The sequence below is a fragment of the Pelophylax lessonae genome (assembly GCF_965119305.1).
Source record: "Pelophylax lessonae genome assembly, chromosome: 9".
NCBI classification, from domain to species: domain Eukaryota; kingdom Metazoa; phylum Chordata; class Amphibia; order Anura; family Ranidae; genus Pelophylax; species Pelophylax lessonae.
In genome coordinates this window covers 53,942,088-53,966,848 of record NC_138776.1, presented here as the reverse complement: position 1 = coordinate 53,966,848, position 24,761 = coordinate 53,942,088, and the positions used below count along the sequence as shown (strand labels likewise).

At 44.0% G+C, this 24,761-nt stretch overlaps 1 protein-coding gene across 1 annotated transcript in view; it reads right to left on the bottom strand.

Moving 5' to 3' along the window:
• ATRNL1 (attractin like 1) overlaps nucleotides 1–24,761 on the bottom strand; it is a 1,075,574-nt gene that overhangs the window by 831,399 nt on the left and 219,414 nt on the right. Inside the window, exons 6-7 of the mRNA XM_082267948.1 lie at nucleotides 24,353–24,527; nucleotides 18,674–18,761 (exon numbers count right to left, since the gene is read on the bottom strand). Coding sequence (XP_082124074.1) covers nucleotides 18,674–18,761; nucleotides 24,353–24,527 — 263 coding nt within the window. The remainder of the gene's footprint in view (nucleotides 1–18,673; nucleotides 18,762–24,352; nucleotides 24,528–24,761) is intronic.

The window sequence follows — 24,761 nt, the reverse complement described above, 5'->3', positions numbered from 1 at the left end:
TAAATGTCAGCAGGATTTTAGAAAGAGGATGGTTTCTTGGTCCATTTTTGTTCGTATTGTTCCATTTCTCTGCAGCGTATTAATTGCAATAATGTGTCACGAATGACAGCATGAAAGCAAAAGACGTTAAAAAGCGGCATAAAAGCCTGTCCAACAGCCCTCCCACAGAGTGTAATTACAGACAGAAGCTTTATACCAGATTATAAGATTTCCATCCTCGATAATCTGATATTAAACATTATGACGCAGCACGTGGCGAGTTAAGGTTTCCCCGAACGCAACAGGAGAATGAAATGAGGACGCTGAATGGCGATGTGCCCTTATCTGTAAGCTAGATGCAATATAGTAATTGTGTTTAACAGATTGCAAAGTGCTGTCTTTATGCCGAATACAAACAGGGGGTTACTGACAGACTGAAGAAAAATGTAAAAAGAACATTTCCTCCAAATAGCCATCTCTGCCGACTGGTCTGCTCTCCCAATCGGAATCTCCCCCACTTTTATAGCACCACAATGTAACCAGGAGTCAGAGACCCGCTGTTGTGTGCCCAAAAATGCTGGGCAGCTCTTTAGAAGCGGATGTTCAGGACTAATGTAGCACAGACCCCAGATAGGGCTGGCTGCTGGATCCCAGGTTCCATATCCTGTAAGGCACATGGCAGCCAGGCACACAGTAGTTTACATTCACTTAAGTCCGGAAACAGACCGTGCACGTCTTTTTGTAGTTTATTTGCTGGTTTAACTTGGGTGGGGTGTGGGTTAGCCTTGGGATACTCCAAAACTAGCGAAAATGCAAAAGATGACACTTGTGACTAATCTGCTTCTTCAGTATGCAACCTCTCTTTTGAATTCAGAATTTAAAAGAACTACAACGCGTAAGACCCATTGGCAGAGGTATATTTTGTGTAAAAAAACCTGTGGTGAGCTCTCCCAAAGGTGGCAAGGACAAGCCTAGGATCTTTGAGACTAGTACTTGCTGTGCCCTAGGTACTGTAATGCTTCCTGTAATACCAGCCAGCCTCTGTACTAAATGCCCCTGGTCTGGATACTCTGCAACACTTCCTGCACTGCTTCAGGGTGCTCTGGACATGGGTTCCTGAGCTCTAGCTGAGCTCTAGCTGGCAGCACAGAGGTCCTCAGCCCTCGGGCTGGGTCTTCTACCCCCCAAGAACAAGAGACTGCTGTTCCAGGCCTCATGCTATTTATACACCCCTCAGCCCCCTACTGATCACTCTCCTGACCAGGGACTGGCTGAGACTGTATGAATATTCAGGCCAGGGTCTGCCGCTCCCACCTGCTATATTCCAGAACTTATTGGAATGCAGGGGGAGTAGTTGAACCTGCACCAGCAACACCCAGAGAATCCAAAAGCAGCGGAGTACTGCTCCCATGCTACAGGGAAGCCAAAAACTAAATTTACCTCAACTATAGCATTCTAACTAGGAGGGTGTTACACTAATAACGCAGCTTATCAGCACAAACTCTGGTGGGGAGATCCAAACCAATCAGCGGTGGCAGCCACTGGACAGATGTCCCAATCTTCAACTCCATATAAAGTAGAGGAGAGTTGCCAGGCTCTTTTTTCAGTTTATGATTCCCACTGGGGAGATATTCTCCCACTCTTAGACGTACATATCAAGGATCAGAACATTCAGGGCTATGTGAGATGATTACAGCCACACACACCTACACAGGTTGAACTGGATGGACTATTCTCTTTATTCAACCTCACCTACTATGTAACTATGTAACTTCCTGTCTCTGTTACACCAGGAAAAGGGGGGCAGTCACATGACCGAAAAAGACAAGGGCAGCAAGAGAGTGCTTAAAGCATTCTCATCATTTCCTTGTGTCTTTGCTACTGGGCACATACAGGATTGAGAAATAGTGATAATGAAGTTTAAAGCCGATTTCCTGCCAGCTCCCCATCACCACACATTTAGACTTACCTTTTTCTGAGCTTCTGAGCATGCATAACAATTTATCAGCAGTCAGAGAAGAAAAGCCATCAGCATCATCAAGGTGACTCTGGATCACAGACGCTGGATTGGCTGGATTGATTTATAAGTCCTTAAAAGAAGGGTAAGGGTTTTGAAGACCCACATATGTCATTGTAACACTTATAGAACCTTAGGTGACAAAATCCAATGACCTAGTTGTGGTTAGGTGACACAATCCTACGACCTGGTTGTGGTTAGGTGACACAATCGTGTGACCTAGTTGTCTATTCTGGTGTTCTATTTCTCTGTTCTTGAGCGTTATCATCCAGACAAGGATAAGCAATAGGCTTTTTATCAACAAATTAACGGAACATGACATGCTGGAAGCATATAAGAGAGTTCTTCATACAGTTTTTGATGAACGGCTCCTGAATGGCGCCTAAAGCACCTTTCTACAGCAGCTACGAATATCACAAAATCTTCATACCCTGAAGTATGTCACCTTACACCCCATTCTAAGCTAGTTTTCTGGAAATGTAGGCATGTTTCACACAAATGCAGTGCAGGATAGACAGAGAGGAGCAAAAAAGATACTAATACATGCATTATTTAGTTGTATTGCACCAGATTGCATAGAGACGCATGTTTCTGCACTTTGACCTGCTTCTATTGCACCATCTCTGTTTTGATACTCCACAAGGCACTGATCCCAAAGAAAGCAGCTAACAACACTGCCATTATGTGAAGTGCAACACTGCCACCTAGTGGACAATGTGCAGCAAGACAAGCACTGACATTCTTTAAAAGACCAAGCTTTTTCTGGCATGTTTTCTTCACTACTTAGTATTTGTTGCTAGAAAATTACTTATAACCCCCACGCATTTTTTTTTTTTTTTTTTTTTAGCAGAGACCCTAGGGATTAAAGTGGCAATTGTTGCAATTTTCTATATCATGCAGTATTTTCAAACGCAATTTTTTCGGAAAAAATACATTTAATTAAATTAAAAAAACAAAGCAAAATGTATACCCTAATTTCTTTGTATAATATGAAAGATTATGTTATGCCAAGTAAATAGATACCTAACATGTCACGCTTTAAAACTATGAACGCTCGTGGAATGGCTACAAACTACGTTGCTTAAAAATCTCCATAGGTGACCCTTTATAGCGGAGTTCCAGTCCCTGAAGTGAAGCTGCTGACTTTTAATAAACAGGTCTATATGCATGCATGACTCATGTATGCGTTCCGTGCTGCGCACTAACACAGAGGGATGGGGCGATTTAAAAATGTTTTCTATTTATTTATTTTTACGCTATCCCTTTTTTGTTTTTTTGGATCATTTTTATTCCTATTACAAGGAATGTAAACATCCCTTGTAATATAAATAAGAATGACAGGTCCTGTTTATGGAAAAACCTGGGGTCAAAAAGACCTCAAATCTCTCATTTAAAAAATAAAAATAAAATGTTGATCTTTTGCTTTTAAAAAAAAAAAAAAAAAAATTGTTTACTTTCACCCTTGGACCAGACCGTGGCGTCCCTCCAGTCCTCCAAGGCCAAAACGAAATCATCTCAGATCGCCTCTGTGACCAGCCGGCCACAACGTTGGATTGTTTCTCGGGGCAAGCTGGTGGAAACAGTAAGCCCAAGAGCGGTGGAAGAGGGGGGAGAGGGGGTTGGTGGAGTCTCCTCCTGCTGCTTCGGAAAGCTCATGAGCTGCTCTGAATGCTTTCAAGAGAAAGAGAAAAAAATTGTGGGGTTCTGACTGATCGCTTCAGCCATAATCCAGAGAAACCACTTGCAAACCGCAACCTACAGTCAGGTCCATAAATATTGGAACATCGACACAATTCTAATCTTTTTGGCTCTATACACCACCACAATGGATTTGAAATGAAACAAACAAGATGTGCTTTAACTGCAAACTTTCAGCTTTAATTTGAGGGTTTTTACATCCAAATTTGGTGAAAGGTGTAGGAATTACAACAGTTTGTATATGTGCCTCCCACTTTTTAAGGGACCAAAAGTAATGGGACAATTGGCTGCTCAGTTGTTCCATGGCCAGGTGTGTGTTATTCCCTCATTATCCCATTTACAAGGGACAGATAAAAGGTCCAGAGTTCATTTCAAGTGTGCTATTTGCATTTGGAATATGTTGCTGTCAACTCTCAATATGAGATCCAAAGAGCTGTCACTATCAGTGAAGCAAGCCATCATTAGGCTGAAAAAACAAAACAAACCCATCAGAGAGATCGCAAAAACATTAGGTGTGGCCAAATCCACTGTTTGGAACATCCTTAACCACTTAAGCCCCGGAAGATTTTACCCCCTTCCTGAGCAGGGGGTATTTTGCGATTCGGCACTGCGTGACTTTAACGGACAATTGCGTGGTCGTGCAACGCTGTACCTAAACAAATTTGACGTCCTTTTTTTCCCACAAACAGAGCTTTCTTTTGGTGGTATTTGATCACCTGTGCGATTTTTTGATCATGCGCTATAAACAAAAAAAGAGCGTCAATTTTGCAAAAATAACAATATTTTTCACATTTTTTTATATGAAATTCCCCCCAAAAAAATGTAAAAATCTAAATTTTTTAACATTTTCGGCCAATTTGTTTTATGCTACATATGTTTGGTAAAAAAAAAAATCGCAAAAAGCGTATTTTGATTGGTTTGCGCAAAAGTTATCACGTTTACTAACAAAGGGAAAGATTTTTGTCATTTTTGTTGTTTTTTTTTTAACGCGTAATGGCGGCGATCTGCGAATTTTTTTGCGGTACTGCGACATTGCGGCAGACAGATCGGACCCTTGACTGACATTTTTGACACTTTTGGGGTTACCAGTGACATTTCTACAGTAATCAGTGCTATACATATGCACTGTTACTGTAAAAATACACTGGTAGTGAAGGGGTTAACTTTATTTGAGAGGGAGGGGCTGTGTGTGTCCCTAGGGGCGTGATTCTAACTGTGATTGGCTATGGCTTGAGCTGTAGTAACAATGATCAACGGTCCTACATAGTTGTTTCTACACAGGGGAGAATGACAGGCGGCTTGTTTACACTAGCCGCCTGACTTTCTCCCTCTCCCCCGACGATCGCCGAGTGACCGGCGGACATCGGGTCCGCCGGTCACACGCGCGGGGGGTGCGGGAGCGCGCCTCCGGTGGCACGCGCTCGCTCCCCAGAGCCTCACAGGCTAGCGACGTAGACCTACGTCGCTCTGCCTGTGAGGGGCTGACTGCCGCAGTAAATATACTGTGAGCAGTTGGCAAGCGGTTAAAAAGAAACAACGCACTGGTGAGCTCAGCAACAACAAAAGACCCAGAAGACCATGGAAAACAACTGTGGTGGATGACCGAAGAATTCTTTCCCTGGTGAAGAAAACACCCTTCACTACTCTCCAGGAGGTAGGTGTATGTGTGTCAAAGTAAACAATCAAGAGAAGACTTCACCAGAGTGAATACAGAGGGTTCATCACAAGATGTAAACCATTGGTGAGCCTCAAAAACAGGAAGGCCAGATTAGAGTTTGCCAAACAACATCTAAAAAAACCTTCACAGTTCTGGAACAACATCCTATGGACAGATGAGACCAAGATCAACTTGTACCAGAGTGATGGGAAGAGAAGAGTATGGAGAAGGAAAGGAACTGCTCATGATCCAAAGCATACCACCTCATCAGTGAAGCATGGTGGTGGTAGTGTCATGGCGTGGGCATGTATGGCTGCCAATGGAACTGGTTCTCTTGTATTTATTGATAATGTGACTGCTGACAAAAGCATCAGGATGAATTCTGAAGTGTTTCGGGCAATATTATCTGCTCATATTCAGCCAAATGCTTCAGAACTCATTGGACGGCGCTTCACAGTGCAGATGGACAATGACCCAAAGCATACTGCGAAAGCAACCAAAGAGTTTTTTAAGGGAAAGAAGTGGAATGTTATACAATGGCCAACTCAATCACCTGACCTGAATCCGATTGAGCATGCATTTCACTTGCTGAAGATAAAACTGAAGAGAAAATGCCCCAAGAACAAGCAGGAACTGAAGACAGTTGAAGTAGAGGCCTGGCAGAGCATCACCAGGGATGAAACCCAGCGTCTGGTGATGTCTATGCGTTCCAGACTTCAGGCTGTAATTGACTGCAAAGGATTTGCAACCAAGTATTAAAAAGTGAAAGTTTGATTTATGATTGTTAATCTGTCCCATTACTTTTGGTCCCTTAAGAAGTGGGAGGCACATATACAAACTGTTGTAACTCCTACACCATTCACCGGATTTGGATGTAAATACCCTCAAATTAAAGCTGAAAGTCTGCAGTTAAAGCACATCTTGTTTGTAATTTCAAATCCATTGTGGTGGTGTATAGAGCCAAAAGGATTAGAATTGTGTCGATGTCCCAATATTTATGGACCTGAATACCTGTATATATACGTATTGCGGTCAGCAAGTGGTTAAATGGCTATGAAATCAGTCAGATGCACAGGCACAATGCAACTACTGGTAGGTGGTCCTTGGCCCAGCTTTGATCATAAACAGGAATGCTCATTTAGATTATGTGATTCTGTTTAAGTGATGTAAAAGGGGGAGTTCCAAAGACAGGGGAAGTAAAAGGAATTGCACAACGTGTTCTACATTCATACGACTGCTTCTTATTCTCTGCGACCATCTGAAGCTGCCATCTGACATGAATCATACATTAGCCTTAAAACTAAATTTAAACTGGACCTTTCAATATTTTTACTAGTCTGCATGAAGACATTCCTGACCCATAACAATGCACAGCAACAGTATCATTTTTCAGAAAAGCGCCATCTTTTATCAATAAAAAAACTTCTACTCTATAATTTTGCCTGGGGGGGGGGGGGGGGGTTATGGGCACATTACTCAGCAAGTACATGCTTAGCATGTTGGAAGTACTAAATGGGTTTCTCTAAGACCGCATTCACACTTGAGTTGAGTGTAGCGTCTTTGAGCATTTTTCAGGCGTTCTTTTGCGCATTTTTATTGCGCGATTTTGCCACATTTCTATGCGCAACTTGCACATTTTTTTATTAGCCAACAGAGAAACCAATCATCTGTTGCATCATTTGTTGCTAGGTATTTCAGCTTTTTTTTAGCTTTTCCATTAGCTTTTATTTATTTTTTCATTATTATTATTAATAATTTATTATTATTATTTTCTTTCGTTAGGGTAAGGAGTTGGGGGTTAGGTTTAGGGTTATTTATCTTTTTTGTTAGGGTGTTAATACTATTACTACTAATATTATTATTATTAAATAATAATAATAAATTAATAAATAAAGGTAAGGGGTTCATTAATATTTATGTATTATAACATAATATTAATTTATTTTATGCATTTATTATTTCTGACGATATCTAGTTATTTGTGTACTTATTTTACATTTATTTATTCATATATTTATTTTTAAATTTTCATTTGAGCAGAAAATCAGGCAAAAACTTACGAAAAAAAAAAAACGCACATGCACACAAAAACGTGCAAATGGCGCGTTTTCATTTATTTCTATAGGAATCAGAATGTGCCAAAAAAAATGCTCAAATATGCCCGATTCGAGCTACAAAAAAAGCTCCAAGACATTTTCTGAACTTCAGGCAACTTGGAGTGGAGATGTGAACCACCTCCATAGAGAATCATTTATTTTTTTATCCACAAGCGTTTTGGAGCTTTAGGCTAAGAAACGCTGAGGTGTGAATGGGCCTAAAAAGCCCAACCAGGAGATATAATCTAGACTTGGTATTGATAAATGGGGATAAAGTACCTAATGTTTTGAGGTGGAAGAAGATTTGGGTTCAATCAATCACCAATATCTTTGGTTTGGCATTTGAATCAAAACTAAAAAATGTTTGGATTAAAATGTCAGGAGTCAGTTCTATTACAATCTACCCTACTGCAGGAAACTAAATTATATGTCAGACATATTAATAAAAGGAAGAGAAAAACATTAAAATTTACTACAGATGTAGGTAAAGTCCTAAAGCAGAACTGTATGTGAGCACCACAAAAGGAAAATGCAAATTTATGCATAATTATCAATGCAAACTTGCCATCCATGTCTTGAGAAATCACTTTGAAAACCCCTCCTATTTCTGGCAGGGGCCACCTTGTTTAAGGGCAGATGATTCATGCAGCATTTACTTCCTGCCCTTAGCTCTGGCATGCATGCAGGAGGGCGTGCTTAGATGAGTAAGTAAAACATAATTTTGGCCTAGACCAGAAACGAGGGAGCAACTGAAGAAATGTAATGCCCAAGCACCTGGTTACCCCCTCCCCCCACCCCATCTCCCACCGCCCCACACCACATACATGCATGCAGAATGCAGCCAACATTTGGCACCTTGCACACAGTTCCCACCACTCCACACATCCTGCATGTCTAGCGCCAGTCTATCAGATCCCCTGCTGCAGCCAGTGCAAGAATCTCCTCATACTGGCTACAGATTTCCCTCCCCAGACACCAGGGTCGAGCAGACACAGCTTGCTTTTCTTCCCACAAAGAGGTTCAAAGAGCTCACCCCCAGCCACACGCTTGATGTGGCCATGCGGGAAGGAGTTCGAGCCTGCTGCCCAGGCAATCTGATGCTTAGCGTTGGGTTGCCTGGGCCATGGGATAGCGCCTTAGCTTAGGTATATTCACCTGGGCTGAGGAAAACAGTGGTATACCGCTCTCTGCCAGTCTCCCTGGAGTGCGTGTGTCTGTGAGGACCCCAGAATAAGGTCAGCCTTCCAGGAGCTGCCTCTGACTCCCCTTGGCTAGTTAACCTGCCTGTGCCTTCTGCTCTCCTCTGCTCCAAATTGGTGGCTGGGGTGCCCAATGCTTCTCACCCTCTCTCTCTGAAACTAGCGGACATGTACCCGGGGGCCTGCCTCCACGGACCAACCTAAACAATTTCTCCATTGCCCAGACAACCTCCCCAACAACCTGGGACCATTGGGCATTCTCAGTATGGAGTTCCTGAACCCTTCTGCATTTCCCCTTTGCTGTGCGCTATTGCCCCTCCGTGGGCTGCTTATTGGTGACGAGCCATACTACTACCCTAAAGCTTGAATACACACGTATAAGCATGCAAAAAAAAACACTCAAATAAAACAACTGAAAATCACTCTGCTCAGGTGGGAATGCAGCCTCAGGGAGAAAAAAAAAAAACCACTGCATCTCTATGAAGTTGGTTCACATCTCCTCTTCAAAACACCTGAAGTCAAATGCCTTTTTTCTTATTAATACGCGTTGGGGAAAAAAAACCTAAAAATGGAAAAACCATTAAGTGTACAAAAAACGTGGATGTGAAACACACACACAAAAAAGTGCACTTAAGGGTGTGCGAAGAGGTAGGCCCTCTCTCTGATCCCGCAGGTTGCAAGGCTCCTGACAGGGACAAAGGGTTCCAATGGTTTGCCTAGCCAGAAGGCCTGGCAGACCCCGTTCTTCTAGGTCAGCCAAGCCAACCATAGAATACTAGGTCAAGGGACTCTCCTGAAGAGAGACCCCCCTTCTCCCCAAGGGCAGGGGAGGAAGGAACCTGAGGGCCGCATGTCCTCCCCCCAAGACAAGCCCAAGCACTCACCCTTTATCTTAGTGAGAAAAAACACACAAAAGTAAAAGAGTGACAAAAAGTGGAGGAAAATACATATTGGCCGTGCAATGGTGCACTGGCCGAGCCCTGAGGCCTGGAAGACAAAAATTGCCCTGGACTTAGCCAAAAGACCCAGCCCTAAAAGGCGAAGTGCAGAAAAAAGCTTTAGGTACTGTGACCATGTGGCTGTTCACACAGTGGGGTCCCACACCCAAGTGTTACTAAGAGCACCCCTAGGGCGCCTGAAGCCCAAAAATGTTTTGGAGCTACTTTTGTAACTTGATTCAGTGGATTGGTGCATTTTGAGTCCCCTAAAATTGCATAAGTGCGTGCAGAAATGGACAACATGCACATTTTGTCACACATTTAGGCATGTTTTAAAGTGGATATGTTCATACAACAAGTGATGTCACAGATGATACTGTTCTCTATCGGCTAATACAAATGCCTGAAGCTCAGACACTGTAACAAAACGCAAAAACAAGCAAAAAAACGTGATGCTCAGGTGGGAATGCAAAGCAGCCTAAAAAGTGAAAAAAAAAAAAGAAATATGTTTTTGCCTACATAAAATGAGTTCCTATTTAACCTCATATTAGCCCATAGTTTATCCTAATCAGTCCTAATTAACTCCTTCTTTGCTTTCTCCACTTAAATATTCTTTATCTGATGATTTATTTTAATTTTGTCTTTCGAATCATGAATACATTTTTTTTTCATTTTATTTGCTTCATTCGTTAATTATCGCATTAAGAAAAGTTTTTATTTCATTTGTAAATAATTTTGCAAAGCTTTGTACCTTATAGTAAAAATAGCGCAGCGCTAAAATACCTACAATATCTGAGAATTTCTTCAAAATATATTATTCCACAATAACCAAATTTCTATACATAGTACTAATGCTGTGAAAAAGTGCTTAAAGAGAAACTCCAGGCACATATAAAAAAAAAAATAAGTCAGCAGCTACAAAAAGTGTAAAAAAAACAGCCACTCACCTGTCCCACGATGCAGCAGTGAGCTCACCCCAGCCAACTTTATCCTCCGTCCTCCCTCGGCGGCACCGGCATCTTCAGTATGGGCACCCCCCTGTGACAGCTTGCGGCTTCACAGCTGGATGCCCAGTGCGCATGCGTGAGTCACGCGGCACATCCTGGATTGGTGGATACAGTCTTCTGGGACCTGTCAGTGTCCCAGAAGATTACAGGGGGGAGGGAGAACTTCCACTGCAGAGCGCCGCTGTACTTGGAATGGAAATGGGAGCAAGTACCTGTCAAAATCGGGTACCTGCTCCTCAAAAGTGCCAATTGTGTATAAGGGCCGGGGATGAGTCCTTAAAGCAGAACTTCCCCTTTTAGGTGGAGTTCCACTTTAAAGAGGATCTTCAGTAACTTTTAAAAAAAAAATTTAAGTCAGCAGTTACAAATATTGTAGTTAATGACTTTTAATAAAGAAACAGTTACTAGTCAGCGTTGTCCTCAACCAGTTCTTCGCTGGCTTTCAGGTCTCGGGCGGCATCATGTAATCTGTGGATAGCTGGCTGTGACTCCCTGTGGGGCTTTACAGCCGGCTCCCCACTGTGCATGTACGTGCCGCACAGTGCTCTGTGAATGGCCCCATAGCCTCCTCTGTGAATGGTCCCACAGCCTCCTGGGACATGTGACGTCCCAGAAGGTTTCTGGCAGGAAGGAAAGGGAGGGCGAACTTCCACCAGGATTGTCTAGGCGATGGAGGGAGCAAGTACCTGTCAAAATTAGGTATCTGCTCCCCCACAAAAAGGAATAATAGTAGAACTTCCATTTTTTTACTGCAGTTCTGCTTTCATTTTGTAAAACTCTGCATTAAATTTAATTTTGTGTACAAAATTACACTCACCGGCCACTTTATAAGGTACACCTGTTCAATTCCTTGGTAACACACATTGCTAATCAGCCAATCACATTGCAGCAACTCAATGCATTTAGGCATCTTTGATGCAGAAAAGACAACTTGCTGAAGTTCAACCCCAGCATCAGAATGGAGAAGAAAGGGAATTTAGATGACTTTGACTGTGGCATGGTTGTTGGTGCCAGATGGGTTAGTGTGAGTAATTCAAAAACTGCTGATCTACTGGGATTTTCACGCACAACCATCTCTCGGGTTTACAGAGAATGGTCCGAAAAAGGGAAAATATCCAGTGAGCAGTAGTTGTGTGGAGGAAAATGCCTTGTTGATGTCAGAGGTCAAAGGAGAATGGGCAGACTGGTTTGAGATGATAGAAAGGCAACATTAAAGAGAAAGTAAATGTGCTGAAAAAAAATGTGAAAAAAAAAACCTGTAAAGACAAAGGCAGAAAGAAGAAGCCCCCGCAGTGCCGACAGGTCCTGCTTACTGGATCGCATCCTCCGGCCATCTGATTGGCCGGAGGCGCGATAACATCACTCCCGCACATGCTTGCGGGAGCCGCCGTTCGGGGCACTGGGCTCTGGGGTGGCCGTTCCTTCAGAGCGCTTGCGCCTATGACATCATCGGCTGCATGCACTGTAAATATCTCCTAAACTGTGCATGTTTAGGAGATATTTATAGCACCTATAGGTAAGCCTTAATATAGGCTTACCTATAGGTAAAAGTCTTTAAAGTGGGTTTACAACCACTTTAATTCAAATAACCACTTATTACAACCAAGGTATGCAGAATACCATCTCTGAACGCACAACACTTCGAACCTTGAAGCAGATGGGCTGTAGCAGAGTGCCACTCCTGTCAGCTAAGAACAAGAAACTGAGGCTACAATTCGCACAGGCTCACCAAAATTGAACAATAGAAGACTGTAAAAACGTTGCCTGGACTGATGACTCTCGATTTCAGCTGCGACATTCAGAGGGAAGGGTCAGAATTTGGCATAAACAACATAAAAGCATGGATCCATCCTGCCTTGTATTAATGGTTCAGTCTGGTGGTGATGGAATGGTGTGGGGGATTTTTTCTTGGCACACTTTGGGCCCCTTAGTACCAATTAAGCATTGTTTAAATGCCACGGCCTACCTGAGTTTTGTTGCTGACCATGTCCATTCCTTTATGACTACAGTGTCCCCATCTTCTGATGGCTCCTTCCAGCAGGATAATGCACCATGTCACAAAGCTCAAATCATCTCACCACTGGTTTCTTCACCATGACAATGAGGTCACTGTACTCCAATGGTCTCTACACTCACCACATCTCATCCAATAGAGCACCTTTGGGATGTGGTGGAACGGGGGATTTGCATCATAGGTGTGCAGCTGACAAATGTGCAGCGACTACGGGTGCTATCATGTCAGTATGGCCCAAAATCTCTGAGGAAGTTTTCCAACACCTTGTAGAATCTATGCCACGAAGAATGAAGTTCTGAAGATAAAAGGGGGTCCAACCGGGTACTAGCAAGGTGTACCTAATAAAGTGGCTGTTGAGTGTGTATATAATGTCTCTTCTAAAATTAATAAAATCGTAGTATAAAAGTGCTTGTGGTATAATAAAAGTGCTTACTAATCTCCTTCAAGCATAAGTCTGCCCACACACATTACCAATACAATGGTGATAACTTCTGTGACCTATTAAACCACAGCATTCCAGCCATTAATCTTGATTAATATACAACAGATTATAATATTGCCCACAACCAATTCCACATGTGCAATTCCCATCACAGATTGTGTGCAATTCTTCTTCTGAATTAACCCCCCCCCCCCCAGACAGCACCTCACCTTTCTTGGCGGACCTCATAAATAAATAAGTTCTAAGACTGCTTTGCACACCACACAGGTGAATGATGGAGGGATATACCACTCAATACATTGAGATGTTACGGACTTTCAGCTCAGAGAGGGAATACAAATGACCAGGGTGCTTACTGCAAAATCAACAGTTTGCTTTAATGAAAGCAATAAAAACACCCATATGTACTGTATGTGTGCACCGAATACCAGGCCTTTCACTGTTTCTGTCTGGGCGCCACCAATGTTGTATTTACAGATGTGCACTGAGACTCCACCCACTTGAATGATGTAATCAAGCTCTGCCCAGCTCTTAAGTAACGTCACTGCGGCGGGAGGAGTACAATATGATTGACACATTGTGAGTGGCAGCAAACTTAGATAGGAAGGGTTCACATTGACAGTGCCAAATTAAATTTAATTTAATAAAATGCTTTGTACTAGAATCATATATTTAGTATAATTTTAAATGGGACAAATGATACATTGTAAAGTAACATTTATCTTTTTTCTACTAACACCATTTTGTTATTAACATTTAACAATAAAGCTTGACTCCATGTTTTGGTGAACTTTAGCTTTTTTTGACCAAGCTGGTCTATCACTAACAGATGCAGCAGCTGTGTGCACTGCATTGTAGTGTATTCTGGCACAGGGACGGAGACTTCCCATTCCTATTCCGGAACAAAATCAAGTCCGGCTGACGTATGTCTTTTTTGCCACTACCACAAAGGTGTGCAATAGGGTTGATATCCCTGGAGGTGTCTAACATGGAACATTAATATGGCATTGCTGGAAGATTGGTCAAAGCAGTGGAAACAGCAGTTAAATGTTTCTAAATGTAAAATAATGCACCTAGCCAAAAAAAATCCTTTGATAGAGTACAGTTAGCCAGAAGAGAAACATTTGAAGGTGCTCCTTTCAGATGACTGTGGCTAAGCAATAAGAAAATCAAAAATAATTCTGAGGTGCATTAATAGAGGGATTTTCAGGAGGAAGGAGGTCCTGATTTCTCTATATCAGCGGCACTGGCAAACTCAATTTCATTGCGGTCCGCATCAGCAGTATGGTTGCCCTCAAAGTGCCGGTTGTATCAGGGGTGCGCTACCTACAAAGTGCAGGGTTCAGGAGTGCATTATGTATGGATTGCAGAGTTTAGGATTACGTTATGTACAAAGTGCAGAGTTCGGGAGTGCGCTACATACAGAGTGCAGGGTTTAGGGGTGTGCTATGTACAGAGCAGAAGGTTCAGGATTATGCTACGTACATAATGCAGGGTTTAGGGGTACATTAAGTACAGAGTGCAGGTTTTAGGGGTGTGCTACATACAGAGTGCAGGGTTTAGGGGTTGCTATGTACAGAGTACAGGGTAAAGGGGTGCGCTACGTACATAGTGCAGGGTAAAGGGGTGCGCTATGTACAGAGTGCAGGGTAAAGGGGTGCGCTACATACATAGTTACATAGTTAGTGAGGTTGAAAAAAGACATCAGTCCATCCAGTTCAACCTATGATGTGTGTGTGTGTTTGCTTTTAACCGTACATTGTATACCCCTGTATGTTGTGGTCTCTAAGGTGCCCATCTAATAGTTTTTTGAAACTATCAATGCTCCTTGCTGATACGACTGCTTGTGGAAGAGAATTCCACATCCTTACCGCTCTTACAGTGAAGAACCCCTTACGCATTTTAAGGTTAAACCGCCTTTCCTCTAGTTTTAGTGAGTGGCCACGTGTCTTATTGTATCTCCTTTCTCTGAATAGTTTGTTCCTTATGCCAGGGTCGCCAGAACAGTATTTGTACATTGATATCATATCCCCCCTCAATCGTCTCTTCTCCAGAGAGAATAGGTTCAGTGCTTGTAGTCTTTCCTCATAGCTGATGTCCTCCATTTCCCTAATTATTTTTGTTGCCCTTCTCTGGACTCTTTCCAATTCCAGCACATCCTTCCTGAGGACCGGTGCCCAGAACTGGACAGCATAATCCAGATGTGGCCGGACCAGAGTCTTGTAGAAAGGGAGAATAATCTCTATTTCTGGAGTGAATCCCCTTTTTTATACATCCCAGTATTCTGTTGGCTTTGCTTGCAGCGGCTTGGCATTGCATGCCACTGCCAAGCCTGTTGTCTACCAGTACCCCCAAGTCTTTTTCCATCCTAGACTCACCCAGATGTTCCCCCCCTAGTGAGTAGCTTGCTTTCTGGTTTCTGGCCCCCAAGTGCATTACTTTACAATTTTCAACATTAAACCTCATCTGCCATGTAGTTGCCCACCCCATTATTTTGTTCAGGTCCGCTTGTAAGGTTTCCACATCCTGCATAGAAGATATTGGCAAGCTTAGTTTAGTATCATCTGCAAATACTGAGATTGTACTCGATATCCCCTCCTCTAGATCATTTATGAATAAATTAAACAGGATTGGTCCCAGGACAGAACCCTGGGGACCCCACTTTCCACACCCGCCCAATCCGAGTACTCCCCATTAATCATCACCCTCTGGACTCTCCCCTGGAGCCAGTTCTCTATCCAGGTACTCACCTTATGGTCCATACCTACCTTCCTTAGTTTGGACAGTAAGCGTTTGTGGGGAACGGTGTCAAAGGCTTTTGCAAAGTCCAGATAAACCACATCCACAGGCTTTCCTTTATCTAGATGGCAGCTCACTTCATCGTAGAAGGTTAATAGATTGGTTTGGCAAGAACGATTTTTCATGAATCCATGCTGATTACTACTAATTATACAGTTTTCATTACTAAAGTCTTGTATGTGGTCCCTTAACATCCCCTCCAAAATCTTGCAGACTACAGATGTTAGGCTGACCGGCCTATAGTTACCCGGGATACATCTCGGCCCCTTTTTAAATATTGGTACCACGTTGGCTTTTTTCCAATCAGCTGGCACCATACCCGTCTGTAAACTATCCTTAAAGATCAAGAATAATGGTCTGGCAATCACCTGGCTGAGCTCTTTAAGAACCCTCGGGTGCAAGCCATCCGGTCCCGGTGATTTATTTATGTTAAGTTTCTCTAGTTTAGTTTTAAGTCTATCTTCTGTTAGCCATGGCGGTATTTCCTGAGGTGTGTTGTTTAGTTCGGCCTTACAAGCTAGGTTCGTGTAGCCCCCGATTCTTTTGTGAAGACTGAAGAGAAGAAATGATTTAACACTTCTGCCTTTTCTCTGTCCTCAGTGGCCATATTTCCTTTGACATCTTTTATGGGGCCAATGTGTTGTAACCTCGCTTTCTTACTGTTTATATACTTAAAGAATTTCTTGGGGTTCTTTTTACTTTCCTCCGCTATATGTCTCTCGTGTTCTATTTTAGCCGCCCTGATTTCGTTTTTACATTTCTTATTACACTCTTTGTAATGCTTAAATGCTGCCAATGACCCCTCAGTCTTGTATTTTTTGAAGGCCTTTTCTTTAGCACTAATATGCATTTTTATGTTGGAGTTTAGCCACCCAGAGTTTAGTTTTGCTCTTTTAAATTTATTTCCCTTCGGAATGCACTGGTCAATCCCCTTGTTAAGTATGCTCTTGAAGCACTCCCATTTTTTCTCTGTGTTCTTTGTTCCCAGGGTTCCATCCCAATTGATATTTTCTAGCAGCGAGCGCAGTTTTGGGAAATTGGCTCTTTTGAAATTCAGCGTCCTTAAATTACCCCTCTGCTTCCTATTACTGTAATTAATACTGAAACTTATTGACCTATGGTCACATGTTTCCTAAGTTGCCCCGTATTTCTATATCCGTGAGCAGGTCTGTATTGCTGGTAATCAGTAGGTCAAGTGCCGCATTGTTTCTTGTCGGTGCATTCACCATCTGACCCATGAAATTGTCCTGCAGAGTGCAGGGTTTAGGGGTGCGCTACATACAGAGTGCAGGGTTTAGGGGTGCGCTACATACAGAGTGCACAGTGTACAACCCCAACGCCAACCATCCCAAAGCTTTCCTGGATCTCTTCTCTCTCTCCTACGTGGCCTGGCTCTAGTACCTCCCTGTGTAAGCTGCTATGCCTCACCTTGCAGGGAGATGAAGCTATCTCTCTCTGGAGATCTGTCCCTGCCATGAGTGCATGCAGGGATTGGTTACATCCGGTAGCCACCGAGAGCAAGCTGTCCCTTATTGACACAGAAGGCTTAAGTGTTTACAAGTGACAGTGGGGAGCAGAGGAGGTGGCGGAATGGAGTTCTGCCACATTCCAAATGCCAAACTGAGTGTGAGGGCCACATGACAAGGCTGTTGGTCAGGATTCAGCCTGCGGGTCATGTGTTTGACATATGTGCTCTATATAGATCTTTATTTATCACTAGGAGTCACCAGCAGGAGAAAGAAGGTCCTGATTCCTCTATATAGATATGTAGTTAGACCTCATTTAGAATACTGTGTTCAGTTCTGGAGACCTCACTTACAAAAAAGATATTGATAAGGTAGAACAAGTCCAGAGACGGGGGACCGAATAATAAAAAGTATGATGGATAAAATGTTTAAGGAGATAATATGTACAGTCTGGAAGAGAGAAGGGACAGGACTAAAACCTTTAATATATAAAAGGTGTCAATAGGGGTCAGAAAGGCAGCATTTTCAATATGACACCAAGATCTCACCATGACCTCAAACATGATCTGAAATTAGCAGAGGAAAACTTATTAAGTAAATATAGAAAGTTTTTTTACAAAAAGAGTAGTTGATGCTTGGAATAGACTTTTCCAGCAGAGGTAGTGAGTCAGTCAACAGGAAATGAATTTAAACATATTTGGGACAAACATAGCTCTATACTCAGACAAAAAAGAATATAAAGAAAATAGTCCAGAGTGCAAAAAATCACACTCAAACCCTAGATGCACACCCGGGGGAAGAATCCAAGATCCAGGACAAAGTCCATAAGGGATACTACATGAGGTTTTCTCTATATCTATTGTTATTTGTCTATACTCAGACTTGATAACCTGATGGGCCACTTAGTCTTTTTGTGTCAGCAACCAATGTTTCATTTAAATATATATGTGGCACTAAGTCAACTTTTAGTTTGCAGATAACACATAATCCTGCCATGTGAAGCACTGTGCCAAAACCATATCATAGCAAAAAAAAAAAAAAAGGAGGAGACTGGTTGTGGAGCACAAAACCCTGCCAAAAATACAAGTACTGCAACAAAAGAAGCTCCTGCACCTTTTTAAAAATCGCACTGCACCATGCTGCAATGATGTGAACAAGCATCATACAGAGAATAATGCGATTTCTATTGTCACACATTGGAGTTCAATGGCAGGAGATATTGCATTAGTGTGAAGAGTGCCTACAATAAGTCATTGTCTCTGTTACACAAAAAGAAAATGATTGTGTTGATATACACAGGCAGACAAGCAATGAGTGTAATGCAGAGACGGGTGGAAGTACATTGTGTACTATATGCTCACCTGATATAGGGCCAGAGAGTGTCCATATCGCTGAAGGGGCCCCCGCAGGACCGGCACAACGTTCCAGATACTGCTCTCCACATTGTAGCTGCAGGAAGACCAGAACAGGATGGTGAGATCCAGATCAAAAATGAATATCTCAATACTGCCATAGCAATCGGTACTTGCCATAAAGATTATTATTTAGCAGCAAGAACCAATGATAAAAATAGCAATCACTATCCAATAACACCAAGTAAAATACTAAACAATTATAAAGTTTTGTTAGGATAGAAAGATGGGAGCAGGCTATTGCCGGCTTGCTTTTAATGGCCTCTATATGTGTGTCATCCTGGATACTTTACTACATGGTGAGGCACTGCCCTTGAACAAGCACAGGCACACTAAGCATTGTGGCACCTTCCTGGCTGCATGCCAGTTCAGGTTGGGGACTCATTATGCAGGAGGAAAGGATAAGCTAGACATACAGTGTACACACACTAATTCCTACATCATAATTTAAGTGAACTTACAGGCAATTTTTTTCCATTCTAAAAACTTGTGAAAGAGGTAGACTTTTATTGCTACCTGTGTCATCGGGACAGGAAGTGAGGGGAAATCTCCCCAGAAGTGTCAATGACAGCAAATAAAAATCAACAGAGTGGGTCCCGTGTAGAGCAGCTGCCCTGCTGTTCATTGAACACAAGAGGATGCTGGGTCAGCAAGGGTGCCAGTCAGAAAACACTTTGCATTTTCTCAATAATGTGAAGTGTTCTCTGATTGGGTAAGGTGAAAAACTGGATTTTTGACTTACCGTAAAATCCTTTTCTCTTAAGCTCATTGACAGACGCCTAGTCGACCGCTCCAGAGGAACGAAAAAACAGCTTGGGGGCTGAAATGGAGGGTCCCCGTCTGCGACGAGAGTCCTTATCCTTGGTAGCCTGTGGGAGAAATGTGCTCTTGCCCCCAGAAAGACCTTGATAATATCATCCAGGGTAACACCAAACAGGTGATCCCCCCTAAAAAGGGGGACCAGTCAAGGCTTTCTTAGAAGCCTGATCCGCCGACCAGCACTACAGCCGCAGCATGCGCCGGAGGACCACTGCCGAAATGACAAATGCCCCAGCATTGGAGCAATATCCAGTGTGGCGTCGCAAACAAATTGCAGCCCCTGCACCATCATGTCCAGTAACTCCGACATGGCAGGGGGAAGGTTCCTCCCCTCCAGGGCACGGCGCAGGAACCTGGTCCATTCCGTTAATGATTGCGAAATCAGGGCAATGGTAAACACTGGTCTGAAGGCAGACCATGCCAGGGAGAACATAGTGCAAGACACAGACTACCCAAAGGACAGTAAGCGGCACCGTCCATTCTTTTAATGAGGGACTCCTCAAATGGATAGCGCCTCAGCCATCCGCGTTAGGCATGCGGGACAAGGAAAAAAACCTTTGTCACCCGGGAGGGCTTGCGATTGCCAATGGCAACCTGCATAACAGTCGCAGCCGCGTCCTCCAGCTTTAGGGTATCCCGGACAGACACAATCAGCGCGTCCACCAGCGCCTCATCTTGCACGACAGTGGAGGCAGAAAGGTCATCCTCACTAACAGAGGAGACGGGGCGCAAGACAGCAGCCCCAGAGGGGAGACGCGCGTCAGCCGAGACCGGTTCAGATTCAGAATCTGAGGCAGCAGATGAGGCAGGGGTAGGCAGAGGTCATTGTTTAGCACCGTGCCCCTGAAAGGCCCCCCCCACCCGGGACACAAATTACTCCAGGACCACCGAAAGTGCATCAATAGTGAGCTGGGAACCGGAGGGTCCTGTGGCCACCACGAAGGGATCAGGTGGAGACACATGAACAGCAGGGTCCATGGAATACCAAAGGAACCCATTAGAAAAATTTGACAAAACTGAAAAAAATGTCATTTTTTTTTAATATAAAAAAGTCTCCCAGCGCTACAGCACCCCCCCCCCCCCCCCCCAGTGGCCAGGCAGCGTGCCTAGAAACCACAGCAGAGAGGGAGAAAAGACCCCCAAAGGCTCACCATCCACAGGAAGATGCACCAGAAGTCCCAGGATGACTCAGCAGCGCTTGTCCTCACAAAGGGAAGGCCTGCAGAGTGATGTGCCCGGGTCTAGGGAGGGGCTCCAACCCCTCACACGCCTCCAGGAACTCCCACAGAAGCCCAGCTCTGAGGGAAAAAATGAGCTGGGTGTACCAAGATGGCTGCTGACATATGAAGCACATGGAGGCTACAAGAAAATGGCGGCAGCGGCGGTAAAGGGGGCCCCTGGGGACCCCCCTCCTGACTGACAGATGATCGACCGGCAGATGGGCCCTGGGGAGTCAGGTAGGAACCTTCCCTGCACAACAGCCGTCCGCACCGGTGGGATCCCCCACCCCCTCAGCGGCCTGCATGCAGATCCAGCCTCCCCACATATCCCAAGTAGCCACAGAGACCCCCCAGGAGGGGGGAAGGAAGGGAGCACCATAGGTGGGGGATGCACAGTGGAACAGAGGGGAACCTGGAAAATTGGGGGTCCGACCGTCCCAGGGAGGGGCCCGCGTCCACCCCAGAACCCGACATGAGGAAAAGGGGGAACATTTACTCACCATACCGGAACAGGCGGGCCCCAACTCCTGACAGAAACCCCTCGCCGTAGTGGGGGGGGTGTCGGCCATTAGGAACGCAGTGACTCGGTCGCAGACCGGTCGTATGCGACCTGGCGAGACGTTTAACTCGCGGGCCAGTCCCTGTCCAGTGGGACTATGTTGCGGCCGACCCAGCCCAGCTAGGGCCTGCACGGACTCGTAGGCCGGCTGGGGTGACCACTGGATCTCAACATCCAGCCCGTCGCCCAGATCCGGCATAATTGCTTGTAGATCTCACAGGAACAATCCGGAGAAAAAACTAGCTAAAAAAAAAAAGAAGAATATCTAAAAAAGCTTGCCAGGACCAGAGATCCCAGCAAGGAACTTCGGTCCTTACTCCTGACTAGGCAGAAAAAAACTGACATCCTATAGCAGGAAGTGAGAGGGTATACCCCCTGGGACTGCCCATAGGCGTAGCCAGAACTTTTTTTCTGCCTAGTGTCCTACTCCTGTAGGGGGCAGTATAACCCTACTGATATCAAGATACGAGTCCTGCGTCTGTCAATGAACGACAGAGAAATGGTGATGTCACCGTCACACCTCTCTACCTCGTTAAATCAGAGAACGCTTTGCATTCATTGAGAGAGTGCAAAGTGTTCTCTAAATGGTGCTCATGCCACGCAAGTGATTTCCTGTGTCCACTGAGAAGCAGGGTAGCCATTCAACACAGGAAGCAGAAGCCAGAGACAATTACTGTAGTAGTGGTGCCCAAAAATTTTCATTAGATAAAAAGAGATACGTGATTCAATGTTTGCGACACAATATAGTCCAAAATTCTTAGGATACTATATCACTCCCCTCAAAAGCTAAAAGGTCCATGGAAATGACTCCACCACCTAACAGCTGCAAAAACAACAGTCCAAGACTTAAAGTAGAAGTCCACCCTAACTCTAAAATCTCTGAATCTTTAGGCATCCATGATCTTTCTAGCCCTGTAAAGAAGAAATCAGTATAAATACCTTTTTTTAAGCCGCTCTGGTCCGGTTTCCAGCGGTGGGAGCTCTGCAGAGGAGACAGCAGACAATGGCTGTGAAATGAATGGCAAGTGACGTCACCCATAGAATTACTATGGGGCTTCAGTTGTCGGCTGCCTCCCCTGCACCCACCTCCGCAGTGACAGCTCAGCGTGGGACCAGACCAGAGTGCCTTAAAAAAAAGTAAAATTTTATACTTACCTCCTCTGTGCAGTTGGTTTTGCACAGAACAGCCCCGATCCTCCTCTTCTCGGGTCTCCCTGTTGGAGCTCCTGGCCCCTCCCTCCTCCCAGGTGCCCCCAGAGCAAGCAGCTTACTATGGAGAAACCCAAGCAGGCTCACTCCCATACATTCATTCTGTGTGTCCATTCACATACAGAGTCGTGTCTTGGCCCTGTCCACTCTCTCTCTTCATTGGCTCACTAGCTGTGATTGACAATGCCTACGGCTACTGTCTCAGCCAATGAGGAGGGAGAGTCACCTGGAGAACTGGGGCTCCTGTGCACAATGCTGGATTGCGATAGGGCTCAGGTAAGTGTCAGGAGAGTTGGGGTGGGCTGCTGCACCTTCATGCATAGAATGTATGAAGTTAAAAAACCTTGTGCCTTTAGAACCACTTTAAATGCTCATTATGTCTATGGTTTAAAGTAAAAGCTGTGATACTTACCATACACTCCTTCTCCAGCCGACCTTCTTCTCTGGTCAAAATGCATTGGCATCATCATGTACAATAAAGACTGCTCGAACGGGGAATAGGGTAAGAATTGACACCTTACTCATGCACCCCTAGACATAAAAAGCCTTTATGTCTTGCAGTGCATTGAGGGAGGAGAAAGCACAGTAAAGGTGAATGTTTTAAAATACCTGAGAACTCAGCCTGGCTCTCCTCCAATGATCAGACTTGTGCTGACAACCCCCCCCCCCTGCACAGCCATTCACTGGGAAGGCCAGTGTGCTGCTGTTTTTCCTCCCCCAGCTCTCTTGGCTACTTATGTAGAGAATGTGATCACTTATAAAAAAGGGAAAAAAGGTATTTATAATGAGATAGCTAAATTATATATATATATATATATATATATATATATATATATATATATATATATATATATAATGTTTTGCCTTTCATTTCTATTTTACGCTGAATAGGTTGTGTTACAAGGAGAGGGTTTACATATATTACATTCATGTGTTCTGAGTTCATCTCTGTGTCAGAGTCCGACGTAGAGACGTGCCCAGAACCAATGACAGTGAGAAGAAAATGGTAGGTGTTGTTGTGGAAGGACAGGTGGGATTACATGACTGCTTTCTGCATGTTATGTACTTTTTACACTGAGAGAGATATATGGATATGCAGTGATCATAAAAGGAAATTCTATTTGGATGTCTATATCTACACCCAATATGAAGACCAACATATGGAAGTGAACATGCACAAATGCATTAGTCTAAAAGGTAAAAGCTGCAAGCTATAGTACAGGGATCCTCAAACTACGGCCCTCCAGCTGTTGAGGAACTACACATCCCATGAGGTATCTGACATTCACACACATGACTAGGCATGATGGGAATTGTAGTTCCTCAACAGCTGGAGGGCTATAATTTAAAGACCCCTGCTATAGTATAAACATTTCAACATACTTAAAATAGAACATGTAACCATCATAGAAAAATCACTAAGCTATGGACCTTATAGAGGGTACCACGCTGCAAGGCCAATTCTGAGCTCCTCGAGAGGTAGACAGAAAACTAGGTGTGAGCTTTATGCAAATTTTGACATGGGAACTCAAGACAATCCCTACCCCTGCAGAGCACTGCGCAGTGAGAGAGGCTCCAAATCAAACCGGAATTTAGATAAAGCGTGAAGCTAGGTTCAATAGACAAATGGAGGCAAAGGAGAAAAAAGAGAAATTTTGCCCTCCTACTTGCCTTTTAAAAATCAAATTTTTCTTTAGGTGTTGCCCTGCCCTTTCTCTTTGGCTTTTCAGAATAATCCCCCCTCTTCTATTGTGGACATGTTGTATTCAGAGTCAGGGGTATTTTAGGCCAGCAGACGTCTCCCCTTGTAGCATCACTTACTTCAGTACCATCTGGAAGGCGCTGTAGTTGAACGAATAGCCGCCAATCACCCACATAAACTTCCCGTGCATGACCGCCTTGTGCGACGCCCGGCCCACTGAGGGGCTGAAGGGTTTTACATTGGGCAGAATCCAGTATGAGTCAGTTGAGGGTACATTCAGTGAACAATCTGGACCTGTCAATAATAAGAAAAGAAAATTGTCAGTCAGGTGGAAAGGCCAATAAAGACATAGAACCAACATCAAACTATGTCAAGCCCCACACCAATGGTCCAAGAGTCCCCACTGCTGGTGGAAGAACCTGACTATATACATACAGTACACTATTACAACCCAATTAGAGGCAGCCATACTTGGTTACATTAAACAGAAGCCTTGACAAAAAGGGGGGGGTGTCTTAGCCCCCAAAA